The following is a 14,352-nucleotide window of genomic DNA, read 5'->3' as shown; positions in this document are numbered from 1 at the left end:
CTGATTAACTGTTCTAACTGTCAGGAAATTTCTCCTCAGTTCTCAGTTCTAATTTTGGATTAACCACTCTCCTTCAGCCCAACCCGGTAGTATTAGGTAGTATTAGGCATGTTGACCATCTTGAATTATACATTTTAAAAAGTTGTAAATGAAACTTAAAACGAATAGAAATACATTTGAGCAACTGCATTTGTATCTAGAACAAACTGGTGAAAATGAAGGACAGGAAACTTAATCAAAATCTATCTTTCTTCACCGCCTGTACTGCCCTCTTACAAATTCCTCTTCCTTTCTCTCTGCTGCAGCTTGTTATGGAATATTGTTTAGGTTCAGCTTCAGATTTACTAGAAGGTAAGTCTTTTTCATTTTCTTTTTGTGAAACCTAATTAATTACATGCAAAAATTAGACTTGGGCAATGTATTGGAGACAGTTTCTCAAACTTTAATAGTAGTTAGAAGTGTCGTGTTGTCACGTTTACTTAACAGTGGCTTGTTGAATACACTGAATTTCTATTTCTTTAATAGCAATAGCCCTTAGACTTATATACCGCTTCACAGTGCTATTACAGCCCTCTCTAAGCGGTTTACAGAGTCAGCCTCTTGCCCCCAACAATCTGGGTCCTCATTTTACCAACCTCAGAAGGACGTAACGCTGAGTCAGCCTTGAGCCAGTCAGGATCGAACTTCCTGGCTGTGGGTAGAGTTTAGCCCGCAATACTGTCTTCTAACGACTGCAACATTATTTCCTTCTTCCTTTCCTCCCTCCTTGTCTTCCATCCTTCCTTCTCATCCTTCCTTCCTTTCCTCCCTCCCTCCTTCCTTCTTTCCTTCTTGTCTTCCTTCCTCCTTCCCTCCCTTCCTTCCCAAGCAATAGCCCTTAGACTTATATACCACTTCACAGTGCTTTCCAGCCCTCTCTAAGCGGTTTACAAAGTCAGCCTATTTGCCCCCAACAATCTGTCTCCCCATTTTGCCCACCTCGAAAGGACGGAAGGCTGAGTCAACCTTTTTTTTTTAAATTAAAATTTTTAATAAGTTTTACAATTATTACCCCCCTTACCCTTCCCTCTTCCCCCATCTCTACCCCTCTTCCCTCCCTCCCTCCCCCCAACTTCCCAGAGCAAAATACAGGGTATAAACATTTAACAACCATACGCTAACATAAGCTAGCTAATTTTAACATGTTACTATTCTTGTGCTTTAACTCCCCCGTTATTAAACTAGCTTTGAATAAATTGTAGCATTCCTTATGCCTTCATTCATAAGCTAACTGACATTTTTTAGTCCGGTATTTGTTTTGAATATAGTCAATCCATCTTCTCCAGTCCAGCTTGTACTTCTCATCTGAGTGGTCCTTCAGATACGCTGAGATTTTGGCCATCTCTGCTAAGTTTACTACTTGTAATGTCCATTCTTGGATAGTGGGCAACTCGGAAGGCTGAGTCAACCTTGAGCCAGTCAGGATCGAACTGCTGGAGTGGGCAGTGATTCAGCCCTGCAGTACTGTATTCTAACCACTGCACCACCATGGCTCTGCGCTGTATAAACCATGGTCTGTAACTACTGCGCCATATAAACCATGGTCTGTAAGCCACAGTGACTTAAGACATCACAATACATCAAGCAACAAAACATTACAAAAATATAGAAAACTTGACGGCAGGAAAAGACCCGGAATTACATTATAATGATTGTTGAATTCAACTGTTTTTTTTTTGTTTTTTTACTTTTTTGCCCCACTGCCAGAAAAATTTCTAAACGGTTTTTTCCCTTAACTATTCTTGAAATAACCTTTTTCCTTTATTTGATATTCCTCTTGCAGTTTTCAGCAAAAGGGGCATATATCCACCCATGGGCTTCATAAGAGAATGGAAGGTTACTTAAACTATCATTGGTAGCTTGAATTTAGGCTGTGTGTAGCTGAAGAGGAAATCTTGAAATGAGAGTTCCCCATCTTGGCAACTTTTAAGATGGGTGGAGTTCAACTCTTAGAATTTCCCAGCCAGCTCTGCTGGCTGGGGAATTCTGGGAGTTGAAGTCCATCCATCTTAAAAGTTGCCAAGATTGGACGCCCAGCTTAATGCCATTACTGCCCTGCTAACAACGCCTCTCTCTCTTTCCTCCAGTTCATAAAAAGCCTTTGCAAGAAGTGGAAATTGCTGCAATCACTCATGGTGCTCTCCAAGGATTGGCCTACTTGCATTCCCACAACCTGATCCATCGGTGAGTCCTTCCCTCTGCGTCTCATTTTGCCTTGATTCCTGCTCCAAGTCACAAAATGAAATTCAGTGGTGAAAAAAGGAAAGTTCTACATTTAGGCAAGGAAAACGGAATGCACAGGTACAGTATAGGTGGTACCTTGCTCAATAGTAGTAACTGTGAAAGGGATCTTGGAGTCCTAGTGGACAACCATTTAAATAGGAGCCAGCCGTGTGCAGCAGCAGCCAAAAAAGCCAACACAGTTCTAGGCTGCATCAACAGAGGGATAGAATCAAGATCACGTGAAGGGTTAATACCACTTTATAATGCCTTGGTAAGGCCACACTTGAAATACTGCATTCAGTTCTGGTCGCCACGATGTAAAAAAGATGTGGAGACTCTAGAAAGAGTGCAGAGAAGAGCAACAAAGAGGATTAGGGGACTGGAGACTAAAACACATGAAGAACGGTTGCAGGAACTGGGTATGTCTAGCTTAAGAGAAAGAAGGACTAGGGGAGACATGAAAGCAGTCTTCCAATATCTCAGAGGTTGCCACAAAGAAGAGGGAGTCAAGCTATTCTCCAAAGCACCTGAGGGTAGAACAAGAAGCAATGGGTGGAAACTAATCAAGGAGAGAAGCAACTTAGAACTGAGGAGAAACTTCCTGACAGTTAGAACAATTAATCAGTGGAACAGAATTTGCCTCCAGAAGTTGTGATTACTCCATCAATGGAGGCTTTCAAGAAGTGACTGGACAATCATTGCTCTGGAATGTTTTAGGTGTGCTTGAGCAAGGCATTGGGCTAGATGACCTCTGAGGTCCCTTCAGTTATTCCATATTCTATTTGTGAACCTTCTGAATCAGCTGTTTTCCGCTTCTCCTTCCCGAGTTTTGGGTTTCAAAGAACAAATCTTGCAATGCTGAACTGGCATGGTAGGGACCGCAGAGAGGGAAAGGGAGCTAAAGGAGATATAAATAAATTCCCTTTATAGAGACAGAATAAAGCATCGTCATCATTTATTGGGATCTTTAAAAAATGTTGTATTTTTTAAAGAAATAACTTATGAAGCAAACTTTAATTTTTAGAAAATTACCCACCTGAGTGGGTGTTAATTATTAGTACTCAACGTAGGACCACAAGTTAGCACAAAATTCCTGTTGCTAAGCAAGACCGTTGTTAATTGAGCTTGGTCCCATTTTACAATGCTTCTCTCCACAGTGGTTACATGAACCACTGCGGTCGTTAAGTTAGTAACCTGGTTGTTAAATGAATCCAGTTTCCCCAATGACTTTGCTTGTCAGAAGGTTGCAAAAGGCGATCGCATGATATCCCCCCCCCCAGAGCAACAGTCATAAATACGAGTCAATTGCCAAGCGCCTGAATTTTGATCAGGTGGCCACGAGGGTCACTGCAACAGTCGTGTGAAAAACAGTCATAATGCACTTTTGTAGACAGATTTCTATTGTTTTTTTCCCTCTATAACATCTTACAATAATACAATGCAATGCAATGCAATACAATAGCAGAGTTGGAAGGGACCTTGGAGGTCTTCTAGTCCAACCCACTGCCTAGGCAGGAAACCCTATACCGTTCCAGACAAATGGCTATCCAACATCATCTTAAAGACTTCCAGTGTTGGGGCATTCACAACTTCTGGAGGCAACTTCTGTTCCACTGATTAATTGTTCTCACTGTCAGGAAGTTTCTCCTCAGTTCTTAGTTGCTTCTCTCCTTGATTAGTTTCCACCCATTGCTTCTTGTTCTACCCTCAGGTGCCTTGGAGAATAGTTTGACTCCCTCTTATTTGTGGCAACCTCTGAGATATTGGAACAATGCTATCCTGTCTCCCCTAGTCCTTCTTTCTATTAAACTAGACATACCCAGTTCCTGCAACCGTTCTTCATATGTTTTAGTCTCCAGTCCCCTAATCATCTTTGTTGCTCTTCTCTGCACTCTTTCTAGAGTCTCCACATCTTTTCTACAATGTGGTGAACAAAACCAAATGCAGTATTCCAAGTGTGGCCTTCCCAAGGCATTATAAAGTGGTATTAACACTTCACATGATCTTGATTCTTTCCCTCTGTTGATGCAGCCTAGAACTGTGTTGGCTTTTTTGGTAGCTGCTGCAGACGGCTGGCTCCTATTTAAATGGTTGTCCACTAGGACTCCAAGATCCCTTTCACAGTTACTTCTATTGAGGAAGGTACCACCTATACTATACCTGTGCATTTTGTTTTTCTTGCCTAAATGTAGGACCTTACTAATCATCACATTAACATTGTTGTATCATCATACCTGAATATATCAATCTTATATCACTTCTATATTTATATACATTCATCTACAGTTCTATACATTTCTCTATTGTTTCTCGGCTGAATTAACTTTATTCCTGTTATGCAACCATTTATGCCAATAATCCCAAATTTCATAGTATTTAGACTCTTTTTTGTCCTTTAATCTTAATGTTAACTTGTCCACTTCTGCGCAATCTAGAATTTTCTGAATCACTAATTCATCTGGTGAATATCGCTTTGTTTCCAACATTGGGCAACTGTTATTCTGGTTGTAGTCAACAGGTTTATTAGTATGTATTTAATTTTCTTTCTATATTTCCCCTTGGTTGTTCCTAACACGCTTATATTCTATTTGTTCCTCTGTAATTTGTTGCATCCATTTCCAAATTTTGATCCAATACTTTTGAGTTTCCGGGCAGCTCCACCACATATGATAGAAAGTCCCTTGTGTTTTTTTGCACTTCCAGCAGGTCGGATTTTTTTCAGTGATGTTGTAACTTTGAGCTGTTGCTAAGGTTGTAAGTCAAGGACTACTAGTATTATCTTTTCCCCCCTTTGTGGATCAACCTGTGGCTTGCCTTCCTTTCATTCCCAGGGACATCAAGGCAGGGAACATTCTTTTGACAGAACCCGGGCAGGTGAAGCTGGCGGATTTTGGATCGGCTTCCATCGCGTCTCCTGCCAATTCATTTGTTGGGACTCCGTACTGGTAAGCGGGGGGCGTGGGGGGGTTGTTCCCTGGAGTTAAAAGTGCTCCAGGTTTGGTTGAATGATTTATTAAAGTTATTGACCAAATTATTAATTTATTACCCTGCTTCCATGAAAATAAGACCTCCCGGGATAATAAGCCCAATTGGGGTTTTGAGTGCATGCGCTAAAATAAGCCCTCCCCAAAAATATTGCCACACAGCAGCAGCCACGCTCGCTGCCTCCTGCACCTCAAAAATAATAAGAGAAGGAAAGAGGGTAGGAAGGGGGAGAGGGAGAGTAGGAGTAGGGGAGAGGTAAGGGAAGAAGGAATTGGAAGGAGAGGAGGGAAAAAGGAAAGGGAAAGAAGAGGAGGGTGGAAGGGAGAGAAAGAGAAGGAGAGAGGGTAGGAAGGGGAAGAGGAAGAGTAGGAGTAGGGGAGAGGTAAGGGAAGAAGGAATTGGAAGGAGAGGAGGGAAAAAGGAAAGGGAAAGAAGAGGAGGGTGGAAGGGAGAGAAAGAGAAGGAGAGAGGGTAGGAAGGGGGAGAGGAAGAGTAGGAGTTGGGGAGAAGGAAGGGGAAGGAGAGGAGGAAGGAAGAAAGTAGAGAAAGGAGGGAGGGAGAAAAGAAATGGAAAAGAAGGTGGTGTTGCAAAAGGAGGAAGAAATGTATAAGAATGACAAATGTAAAGAAGAATTTTGTGAATGTATACTTACAATGGTATGTAAGAGAATAAAAAGTTAAAAAAATTGGAACAAAAAATAATAATAAGACCTCCCCGAAAATAAGGCCAAGCACATATTTCGGGGGGCGGGTATCAAAAGAAAATAAGACCCTTATTTTCAGGGGAATACAGTAATTAAATTAATTAAAATGATTCACTTACTAAATTTATATGCCATCCGTCTCCCTTTCAAATCTCACCTTCCGCTCACTTGACTTTGGGCAGGTTACAGTGTCATGAAATAAAATACATAAGAATTTGTGCATCAGAAAACATGAAAAGGATTTAAACGTCACGAACAATCCATTATTTTGGATTGCCCTTCTACTTTTAACTTGTTTTTTAAAAATACTGAATGTTTATCGCTTCATTGCTTTTAACATTGTAAGCGGCCCAAGACCTACTTTGAAGTGAGATGAGCAGCAACCACATTTAATAGCAACAACGAGACAAAGAGGACCAGTACATAAACAGAATGGAGATGGGATCTTATGATCTACTAAACCGCCCCCAAAATGGGACACCCTTATTGGAGCATCAAGCCAGTTAGCAGATCCCTTCTGGGAAGCCAGGAAGGCGGGGACGGAACTTACTTTGAGGGGCTGTGAGGCGCCAAGCCGAACCAGGCAGAGCTAAGTCACATCCAGGTGCCAACAGCTGCCAATCTGGGAAGATTCCTGCGTAAAACGGCATGAGCAGCAAAATAGCTAATGGAACTCTTCGCTTGTGGATCTGGCTGTTTGCGCCTAACGCTGTGTCTTTCGTTTGCTTTTTAGGATGGCCCCAGAGGTGATCCTGGCCATGGACGAAGGGCAGTACGATGGTAAAGTTGACGTGTGGTCTCTTGGGATCACCTGCATTGAATTAGGTGAGCCCCCCCGTGGGTCTGCTTGGGTCTCTGGCTTCCCTTCTACCGGCTCCTTTACAAATCAGCCATCGGCAGGCACACAGGGATCAACAAGAGCTGCACGCCATTTAAAAGAGATCCTCCATAAACCCCAAAAGGAAAGGAAAAGGACCCAAACACCCCCTCCGTAGCACCCAACACCCAAATAAGAGTAACACTACACCCAAGTGCCAAGCTCTAAACAACACCCCAGTCAAGGAACCACCAACTTAGGCAACCAAGCGGTAAACAACAGTTCCTAATCAATAAGGAACCACCAAGAACTCTCCCACTGACCCCGATAGGGCAAGCCACTAGTATATAAAATCGGAGCAAACCCCACTCCCTACAAGCAGTGATGCGGTTACCTTGCTGGGTAATGAAATGTCCGCAAGAAAACAAATACACTCAGAGAGGCTAGAGCAGTGATGGCGAAACCTTTCGGCACCAAGTGCCCAAACCAGAATGCGCGTGAAACCCAAAGACCAGCTGGCTGCCACGCGCACGCCTGTTTTGGATAATTCTTGGTTGTTTTCACACCGTTTTCAGGCTGTTTTTCAGGCCGTTTTTTGGCACCCCAGCACCAGTGAAAACCAGAAGAGCAGCTGGTGATGGTGCTTGTGCCCACGTGTGCCATAGGTTCCCACAGTCCTCCTCCTCTTCCTTCCTCCCTCCTCCCCTATTTTTTTTTTTTTGTTGTTGTTAAATTAGTATGCAGCCCCTCTCCCTCCTAGGTGAATGTTCAGCTTATAACCCCCTAAATAACAGAACCAAACAATGGTGGGATTAAAACATCAGACCTTAAAACAGGGGTGTCAGACTCAAGGCCCACGGGCCAGATCCAGCTGTGGGGACCACCCTGGCCACAGCAAAGGGCCAACCCGCAGTACCTCTGCCAGTGAGGAGAGGATTGCAGGAGGCCCTCCCAGCCGAAAACGGGACTCGGGAGCCTGTTTTCGCTGGCAGAGCGCTTGGGCCACCACAGGCGCCCCTGATACGAGTGATATTGAGCTGGCAACATGCCCACCCTGGCAACATCCATCCCCCCCCCCCCCCCCGGGTCAAACCCAACCCTGATGCAGCCCTCAAGAAAAAAATCAAGTTGCACACCCCTGCCTTAAAAGCTAGCCTAGTGACGGCTAACCTTTTGGTTGTTGGGTGTCAAAAATGGGAGCACGCCTATGCGATAGTCTGCCAGCACCCATAATGCAAAGTGTGCCCCCACATGCGCATGCGTGCACAACCCAACCCCCACCTGCGCTGCAGTGCTCGCCTCCAATCTGAGCTTGGCATTTCCTGCGGGGGTGGAGGGTGGGGAAGGCCCTTTTCGCCCTCCCCAGGCTTCAGGAAAGCCTCCGGAGCTTGGGGAGGGTGAAAAACGGGCCCAACGGGCCTACCAGAGCCTGGGAAGTGTGAAAACGGCTTCCCCCAGCCCCCGGATGATTTCCGAACATCCAGTAGTCCCATTGGGCCTGTTTTTCACCCTCTCCAGGCTCTGGAAGCTTTTCTGAAGCCTGGGGAGGGTGAAAATGGCCTCCCCCCCCCCCCCCCTGTCTTCTGGAAAGCTGAAAATCAGCTGGCTGGCACGCACATGTGCTCTGGAGCAGACAGATATGTCTCTGTGCCATAGGTTTGTCACCACAGAGCTAGACCATTAAAATTAATATTAAGCGGATAACATCTCACCGTCATCCTCTAAATCACACAAACACACACACACACACACACACCCTGGGGGCTGTGAACTGGTATCTGCCGCAGAACCACAGGCGAGCACGGAAATCTTTATTTCCGCCCGTGCGGGATTAGGTCTCGCGTGCGCTAAACCCGCCCCCTGACGCCACCACTGCCAGTCCGTGGAGCCCCAAAAGGTTGGGGGGGGCCACTACTCTAAATCGCCATGTCTCACAGATCCGTTTGGTGCGACAGCCTGTTTTAAGACGGGGCGGTTTTCTCTGCCGGGGTCCAAGTGGGAGAGTTGGCAGCGGGGGTGGTTGCATTGGTGGGTCTTTCTCATTCCCCTCCCCCCCCCAACCCGGGGTCTCAGGGACAGGAGGGGGGGTGAGGGGGGGCGAGAGCGGAGGCATCCCCCGCAGGGTCTAAAGCCCCCCCTTTTCTCTTTCGCACAGCGGAACGGAAGCCCCCGTTGTTTAACATGAACGCCATGAGTGCCTTATATCACATAGCCCAGAATGAATCCCCCCTCCTCCAGTCCAGCGAGTGGTGAGTCGGGGCGGGTCTCGGAGGGGGGCGTGGAAAAGGTTGGGGACTGAGCTGAGCCCTTTGGGAGGGCAGCCCCCTCAGATTGGCCAGCTTATCTGTCGATCGTCTTCCTACCTACCTCCCTACCTACCCTCTCTCTTTCTCTAACGTAAATCTGTCTATATATATCGTATCTTGTCTGTCTGTCTCTGTATCATCTATCTGTCCATATACATCATCTACCATTATTTATCTATCTGTCCACCTACCCATCTGTCCGTCCCCATCCATCCACCAACCCACCCACCCACCTACCTACCTACCTACTTTCCTCTGTCGATGTCTGTCTGTCCATCCATCTATCCACCTACCGACCTCTGTTTGTCTGTGTTGTCTATCCATCCACCTACCTATCTACATCTGTCTGTCTATGTCTTTGTCTGTCTGTCTATCTATTCACCTACCTACCTACCCGTCTGTCTCTCTATCCATCCATCCATCCCTCCATCTACCCAGCTACCTACCTATCTGCCTACCTTTGTCTGTCTCTGTCTGTCTGTCTGTCTATCCATCCACCCACTACCTACTTGTCTGTCTGTCTTATCTATCCATCCACCCACCCACCTACCTATCAACCTACCTCTGTCTGTGTCTGTCTGTCTATGTATCCATCTGCCCGCCTGCCCACCCATCCATCCATCCATCCATCTATCATCTATCCACCTACCTACCCGTCTGTCTGTCTGTCCATCCGTCCATCCATCTACCCACCTACCTATCAATCTGTCTGTCTGTCTATCCATCTGCCTGCCCCCTCATCCATCCATCCATCCATCCATCCATCTATCATCTATCCACCTACCTACCCATCTGTCTGTCCATCCATCTACCCACCTACCTATCAATCTGTCTGTCTATCCATCTGCCTGCCCCCCCATCCATCCATCCATCTATCATCTATCCACCTACCTACCATCTGTCTGTCTGTCCATCCATCTACCCACCTACCTATCAATCTGTCTCTGTCTGTCTCTGTCTGTCTGTCTATCCATCTGCCTGCCCCCCCTTCATCCATCCATCCATCTACCATCTATCCACTACCTTCCTGTCTGTCTGTCTGTCCGTCCATCCATCCATCTACCCACCTACCTATCTACCTATGTCTGTCTCTGTCTGTCTATCCATCCACCCACCTACCTATGTATGTGTCTGCCTGTCTGTCCGCCTATCTACCACCTGTCACTGTGATCTGTCTATGAATCGATCAATCTGTCTGTCAATAGACCATGGGTTCTGGTCCCACCTTAGCCATGAAAGCCACCTGGGGGTCTTTGGGCCAGCCCCTCTCTCTCAGCCCAACCCACCTCACAGGGTGATGGTTGTGGGGGAAAGAGGAAGGTCTATTGTACATCTTGGCAGCCTTGGGTTATTTCTAAAAATAATGAAGGTGGGATAAAAACTAGTAACTCTTTATCATCTGCATCACCTATTATCTCTCTTGTCACCTGTCGTCTACTGATGTATCCCTCCATCTATTGAATATCTGTCTATTGTAGCTTCTGAGCCACTCTTTCCTTCTCCAACCAATTTCATTGGATTTGTTTTGTGCAATGACAATAAAGGCTATCCTGTACTCTGGCTTTCCCCACACGTCTGAATGGGGCAGAAAGCCCCCATCAGGCCCCTCCTCTCTTGTGCCCGCACCCTCGGTCTATAAAAAAAAGCTGAGAAAATCTCTAGAGCAGTGTTTCTCAAACTTGGCGACTTTAAGTCCTGTGGACTTCAACTCCCAGAATCCCCCAGCCAGCTGGCTGGGGGATTCTGGGAGTTGAAGTCCACAGGACTTAAAGTCGCCAAGTTTGAGAAACACTGCTCTAGAGGAAAATGAATTCGGGGTCCCGAAGACTAAATCCACGTCTTCTTCCATTCCTCCCCTCTGCAGGTCTGACTATTTCCGAAACTTTGTAGATTCCTGTCTCCAGAAAATCCCCCAAGACAGACCGACGTCCGAGGAGCTCCTGAAGGTGGGTCTGGCATTGGCCCCCTCCCCTTCGAGGCAGGGAGTCGGGGGCTCTCTCTCTTTCGCTCTGGCTTTTATGCCTCTCCGCCCTCGTTCTCTGCCAAACCCAAGCCCCCCTCTAGAGCTCGGGGTCCGCATGAGAGTTTTCCCGGTTATCTGTGGATCTCTTGACCTTGAATCAGAGGTAGGTTCCTCCCGGTTTGGACCGGTTCGGCCGAATAGGTAGTAATTCGGCTGGACATGTGATGGTACTGGTTCTATCCTGGGCGCTGCCATTTTTATTTTCTGTTTTGCACCTGCTCAGAACAATCTTCATTGGAAAAAATGTGCCCCCCCCCTTTTTTTTAAAAAAAAAAAAATATTGTGCGCATGCCAGTCCCAGAAATGGGCCATTTTTTGCAAAAATGGAGGCGTTTTTGCCTTCCTCCAGCCTCTAGAGCAGGGGTGTCCAAACTTGGGAACTTTAAGACTTGTGGACTTCAACTCCCAGAATTCCCCAGCTGGGGAATTCTGGGAGTTGAAGTCCACAAGTCTTAAAGTTCCCAAGTTTGGACACCCCTGCTCTAGAATCACTCTGCAGGCTTCAGCAAGGCTGGGGGAAGGAAAAAATGCCTCCGTTTTTGCAAAAGAAAGGGCCCGTTTTCCGGCAAGGGAGTTTTTCCCTTCCCCCAGCCCTGCTGAAGCCTGCAGAGTCTTCCTGGGGGGCGGGGGGGGGAGGACAAAAACCTTTTTTTCTTACTGGGTAGTTTGCAGGCGCTCCCTTCACTCCGACGAGGCTGGAGCCCCTTCCCCCCCCATCAAAAGTTTTTGCGACTCTTTCAGTGGGCGTGGCTTGGTGAGGGGGGGAGGTCATGTGATTGAGCGTGCGTGAGCGACGTCAAGTTGGCCACACCCACTCAGTCACATGCCCCCTTTCATCTAGCCACGCCCACCAAACCCGTAGTAAAAAAATGTGAAACCCACCCCTGGTCTGAATGCACCCTTGGTGCGCCTTGGTTTCCCAGAATTCCCTTCCCTAACAGCTCTGGGATGACGAGAGGTCCAGTCCATCACGCGATGCCAGGTTGGGCTGGACCAGGAGAGAAAGGACAGATACGCCTCCACTTATGACCTCAACGGAGTCCCAAATGTCCGTTGTTAAGCAAGACAGCTGTTCAGTGACTTTGGCCCGATTGGACGACCTGTTTCCAGATTTGTGACCTTCGCAGCATCCTCCTGGTCACACGGTCAAAATCCAGGTGCTCAGCAACTGACCTGTATTTACGACGGTTGCAGCCATGTGATTTCCCTTTTGCAACCTTCTGATAAGAAAAGTCAATGGGGAATATTTGCATTCAGTTTTGATCGCCGCGATGTAGAAAAGATGCAGAGATTCTAGAAAGAGTGCAGAGAAGAGCAACAAAGAGGATTAGGGGACTGGAGACTAAAACATATGAAGAACGGTTGCAGGAACTGGGTATGTCTAGTTTAATGAAAAGAAGGACTAGGGGAGACATGATAGCATTGTTCCAATATCTCAGGGGTTGCCACAAAGAAGAGGGAGTCAAGCTATTCTCCAAGGCACCTGAGGACAGAACAAGAAGCAATGGGTGGAAACTAATCAAGGAGAGAAGCAACTTAGAACTGAGGAGAAACTTCCTGACAGTGAGAACAATTAATCAGTGGAACAGAAGTTGCCTCCAGAAGTTGTGAATGCCCCAACACTGGAAGTCTTTAAGAAGATGTTGGATAGCCATCTGTCTGAAACGCTATAGGGTTTCCTGCCTAGGCAGGGGGTTGGACTATAAGACCTCCAAGGTCCCTTCCAACTCTGCTATTGTATTGTATTGTAATCAAGGAGAGAAGCAACCTGGAACTGAGGAGAAACTTCCTAAAATTGAGGACAATTAACCAGTGGGACAGCCTGCCACCAGAACTTGTGTGTGCTCCATCCTTGGAGGTTTTTATGAAGAATCTAGATAGCCATTTATCTGAAATGGTGTAGGGTTTCCTGCCTAAGCAGGGGGCTGGACTAGAAGACCTCCTAGATCCCTTCCAAATCTATTCTGTTCCTGTTCTGTTCTGTTCTGTGCTATGCTATTCTGTATGTTTTATTCTACTCTGTTTTGTTCTATTCTGCATTCTATTCTATTCTACTCTATTCTTTACCATTCTAATTCCTATTCTATTCTCTTGCGTTCTATCCTATCCTAATTCTATTTTCTATTCTATTCTTTGGAAGACACTCTCTCTTAGGAACCATGCTGCTAACTTAACAGCTGCAGTGATTCCCTTAACAACCAGGGCAAGAAGGGTCGTAAAACGAGGCAAAGCTCACTCAACAACTGTCTGTCTTAGCAACGGAAACCTTGAGCTCCATTTCGATTGTCAGTCCAAAACTACCTATATTTTGCTTCTTCTTCGTGTGCCCCCTCCCGAGAAAAGAGACCAGGGCATCATCTCAGCCTGTTTCAGGATTCTGGATCTAGGATCTCCCTGGGGGCTCATTTCTCGGAGGGGGGGAAGGGGAGGTCTTGGGGAGAGGACTAACCCTGACGGCTTTCCTTGTGACCTGCCCCACAGCACATCTTTGTGGTCCGAGACCGCCCGGAAACGGTGTTGATAGACCTGATCCAGAGAACCAAGGACGCCGTGAGGGAGCTGGACAACCTCCAGTATCGCAAAATGAAGAAGCTTCTCTTCCAGGAGGCCCACAACGGACCAGCAGTGGAAGCCCAGGAGGAGGAAGAGGTAGGAGGGGAGGGAGGGCTCAGGGCTCCTTGCTGCTCTCCGAGCTGGGTGGTTGTCTACCAGGGGTTTCATTACCTACTTTGTGGTGTGGAGGAAGAGGAGGAGAAGGCAGTCAAGCTATTCTCCAAAGCACCTGAGGGCAGGACAAGAAGCAATGGGTGGACACTAATCAAGGAGAGAAGCAACTTAGAACTGAGGAGAAACTTCCTGACAGTTAGAAGAATTAATCAGTGGAACAGCAAAGGAAGGAAGAAAGGAAGAAAGAATGGATGGATGGATGGAAGGAAGGAAGGAAGGAAGGAAGGAAGGAAGGAAGGGCAATGGATGGAAACTAATCAAGGAGAGAAGCAACTTAGAACTGAGGAGAAACTTAGAAATAGAATAGAAATAGAAATTGAATTTATTAGCCGCTCCCTTTCCAAGTAGGACTCGGGGCGACTTCCTGACACTTAAAACAATTAATCCGTGGAACAGAAGTTTCCTCCAGAAGTTGTGAATGCCCCAACACTGGAAGTCTTTAAGAAGATGTTGGATAGCCATTTGTCTGAAATGGTATAGGGTTTCCTGCCTAGGCAGGGGGTTGGACTAGAAGACCTCCAAGGTCCC

The 14,352-nt window shown here is 46.6% G+C and overlaps 1 protein-coding gene and 1 long non-coding RNA gene across 3 annotated transcripts in view; one reads left to right on the top strand and one right to left on the bottom strand.

The window, feature by feature from the left end:
- Window positions 1-14,352, top strand: part of TAOK1 (TAO kinase 1) — an 80,112-nt gene that overhangs the window by 44,408 nt on the left and 21,352 nt on the right. For both annotated transcript variants that reach the window (XM_081945399.1, XM_081945400.1), the window contains exons 5-11: window positions 306-351; window positions 2,127-2,223; window positions 5,094-5,207; window positions 6,685-6,776; window positions 8,924-9,017; window positions 10,939-11,020; window positions 13,579-13,746. In XM_081945399.1, coding sequence (XP_081801525.1) covers window positions 306-351; window positions 2,127-2,223; window positions 5,094-5,207; window positions 6,685-6,776; window positions 8,924-9,017; window positions 10,939-11,020; window positions 13,579-13,746 — 693 coding nt within the window. The remainder of the gene's footprint in view (window positions 1-305; window positions 352-2,126; window positions 2,224-5,093; window positions 5,208-6,684; window positions 6,777-8,923; window positions 9,018-10,938; window positions 11,021-13,578; window positions 13,747-14,352) is intronic.
- On the bottom strand, window positions 518-1,917 carry LOC309388303. The gene is made up of 3 exons (XR_014174745.1): window positions 1,562-1,917; window positions 1,449-1,531; window positions 518-1,005 (listed from the first exon to the last, which is right to left on the bottom strand). It is a non-coding gene; the product is annotated as an uncharacterized lncRNA (long non-coding RNA).

This window comes from Natrix helvetica (assembly GCF_964273705.1).
Source record: "Natrix helvetica genome assembly, chromosome: 2".
NCBI lineage: Eukaryota > Metazoa > Chordata > Lepidosauria > Squamata > Natricidae > Natrix > Natrix helvetica.
Note: the sequence above shows the minus strand (reverse complement) of the source record. Positions and strands in the feature narration are given on the sequence as shown.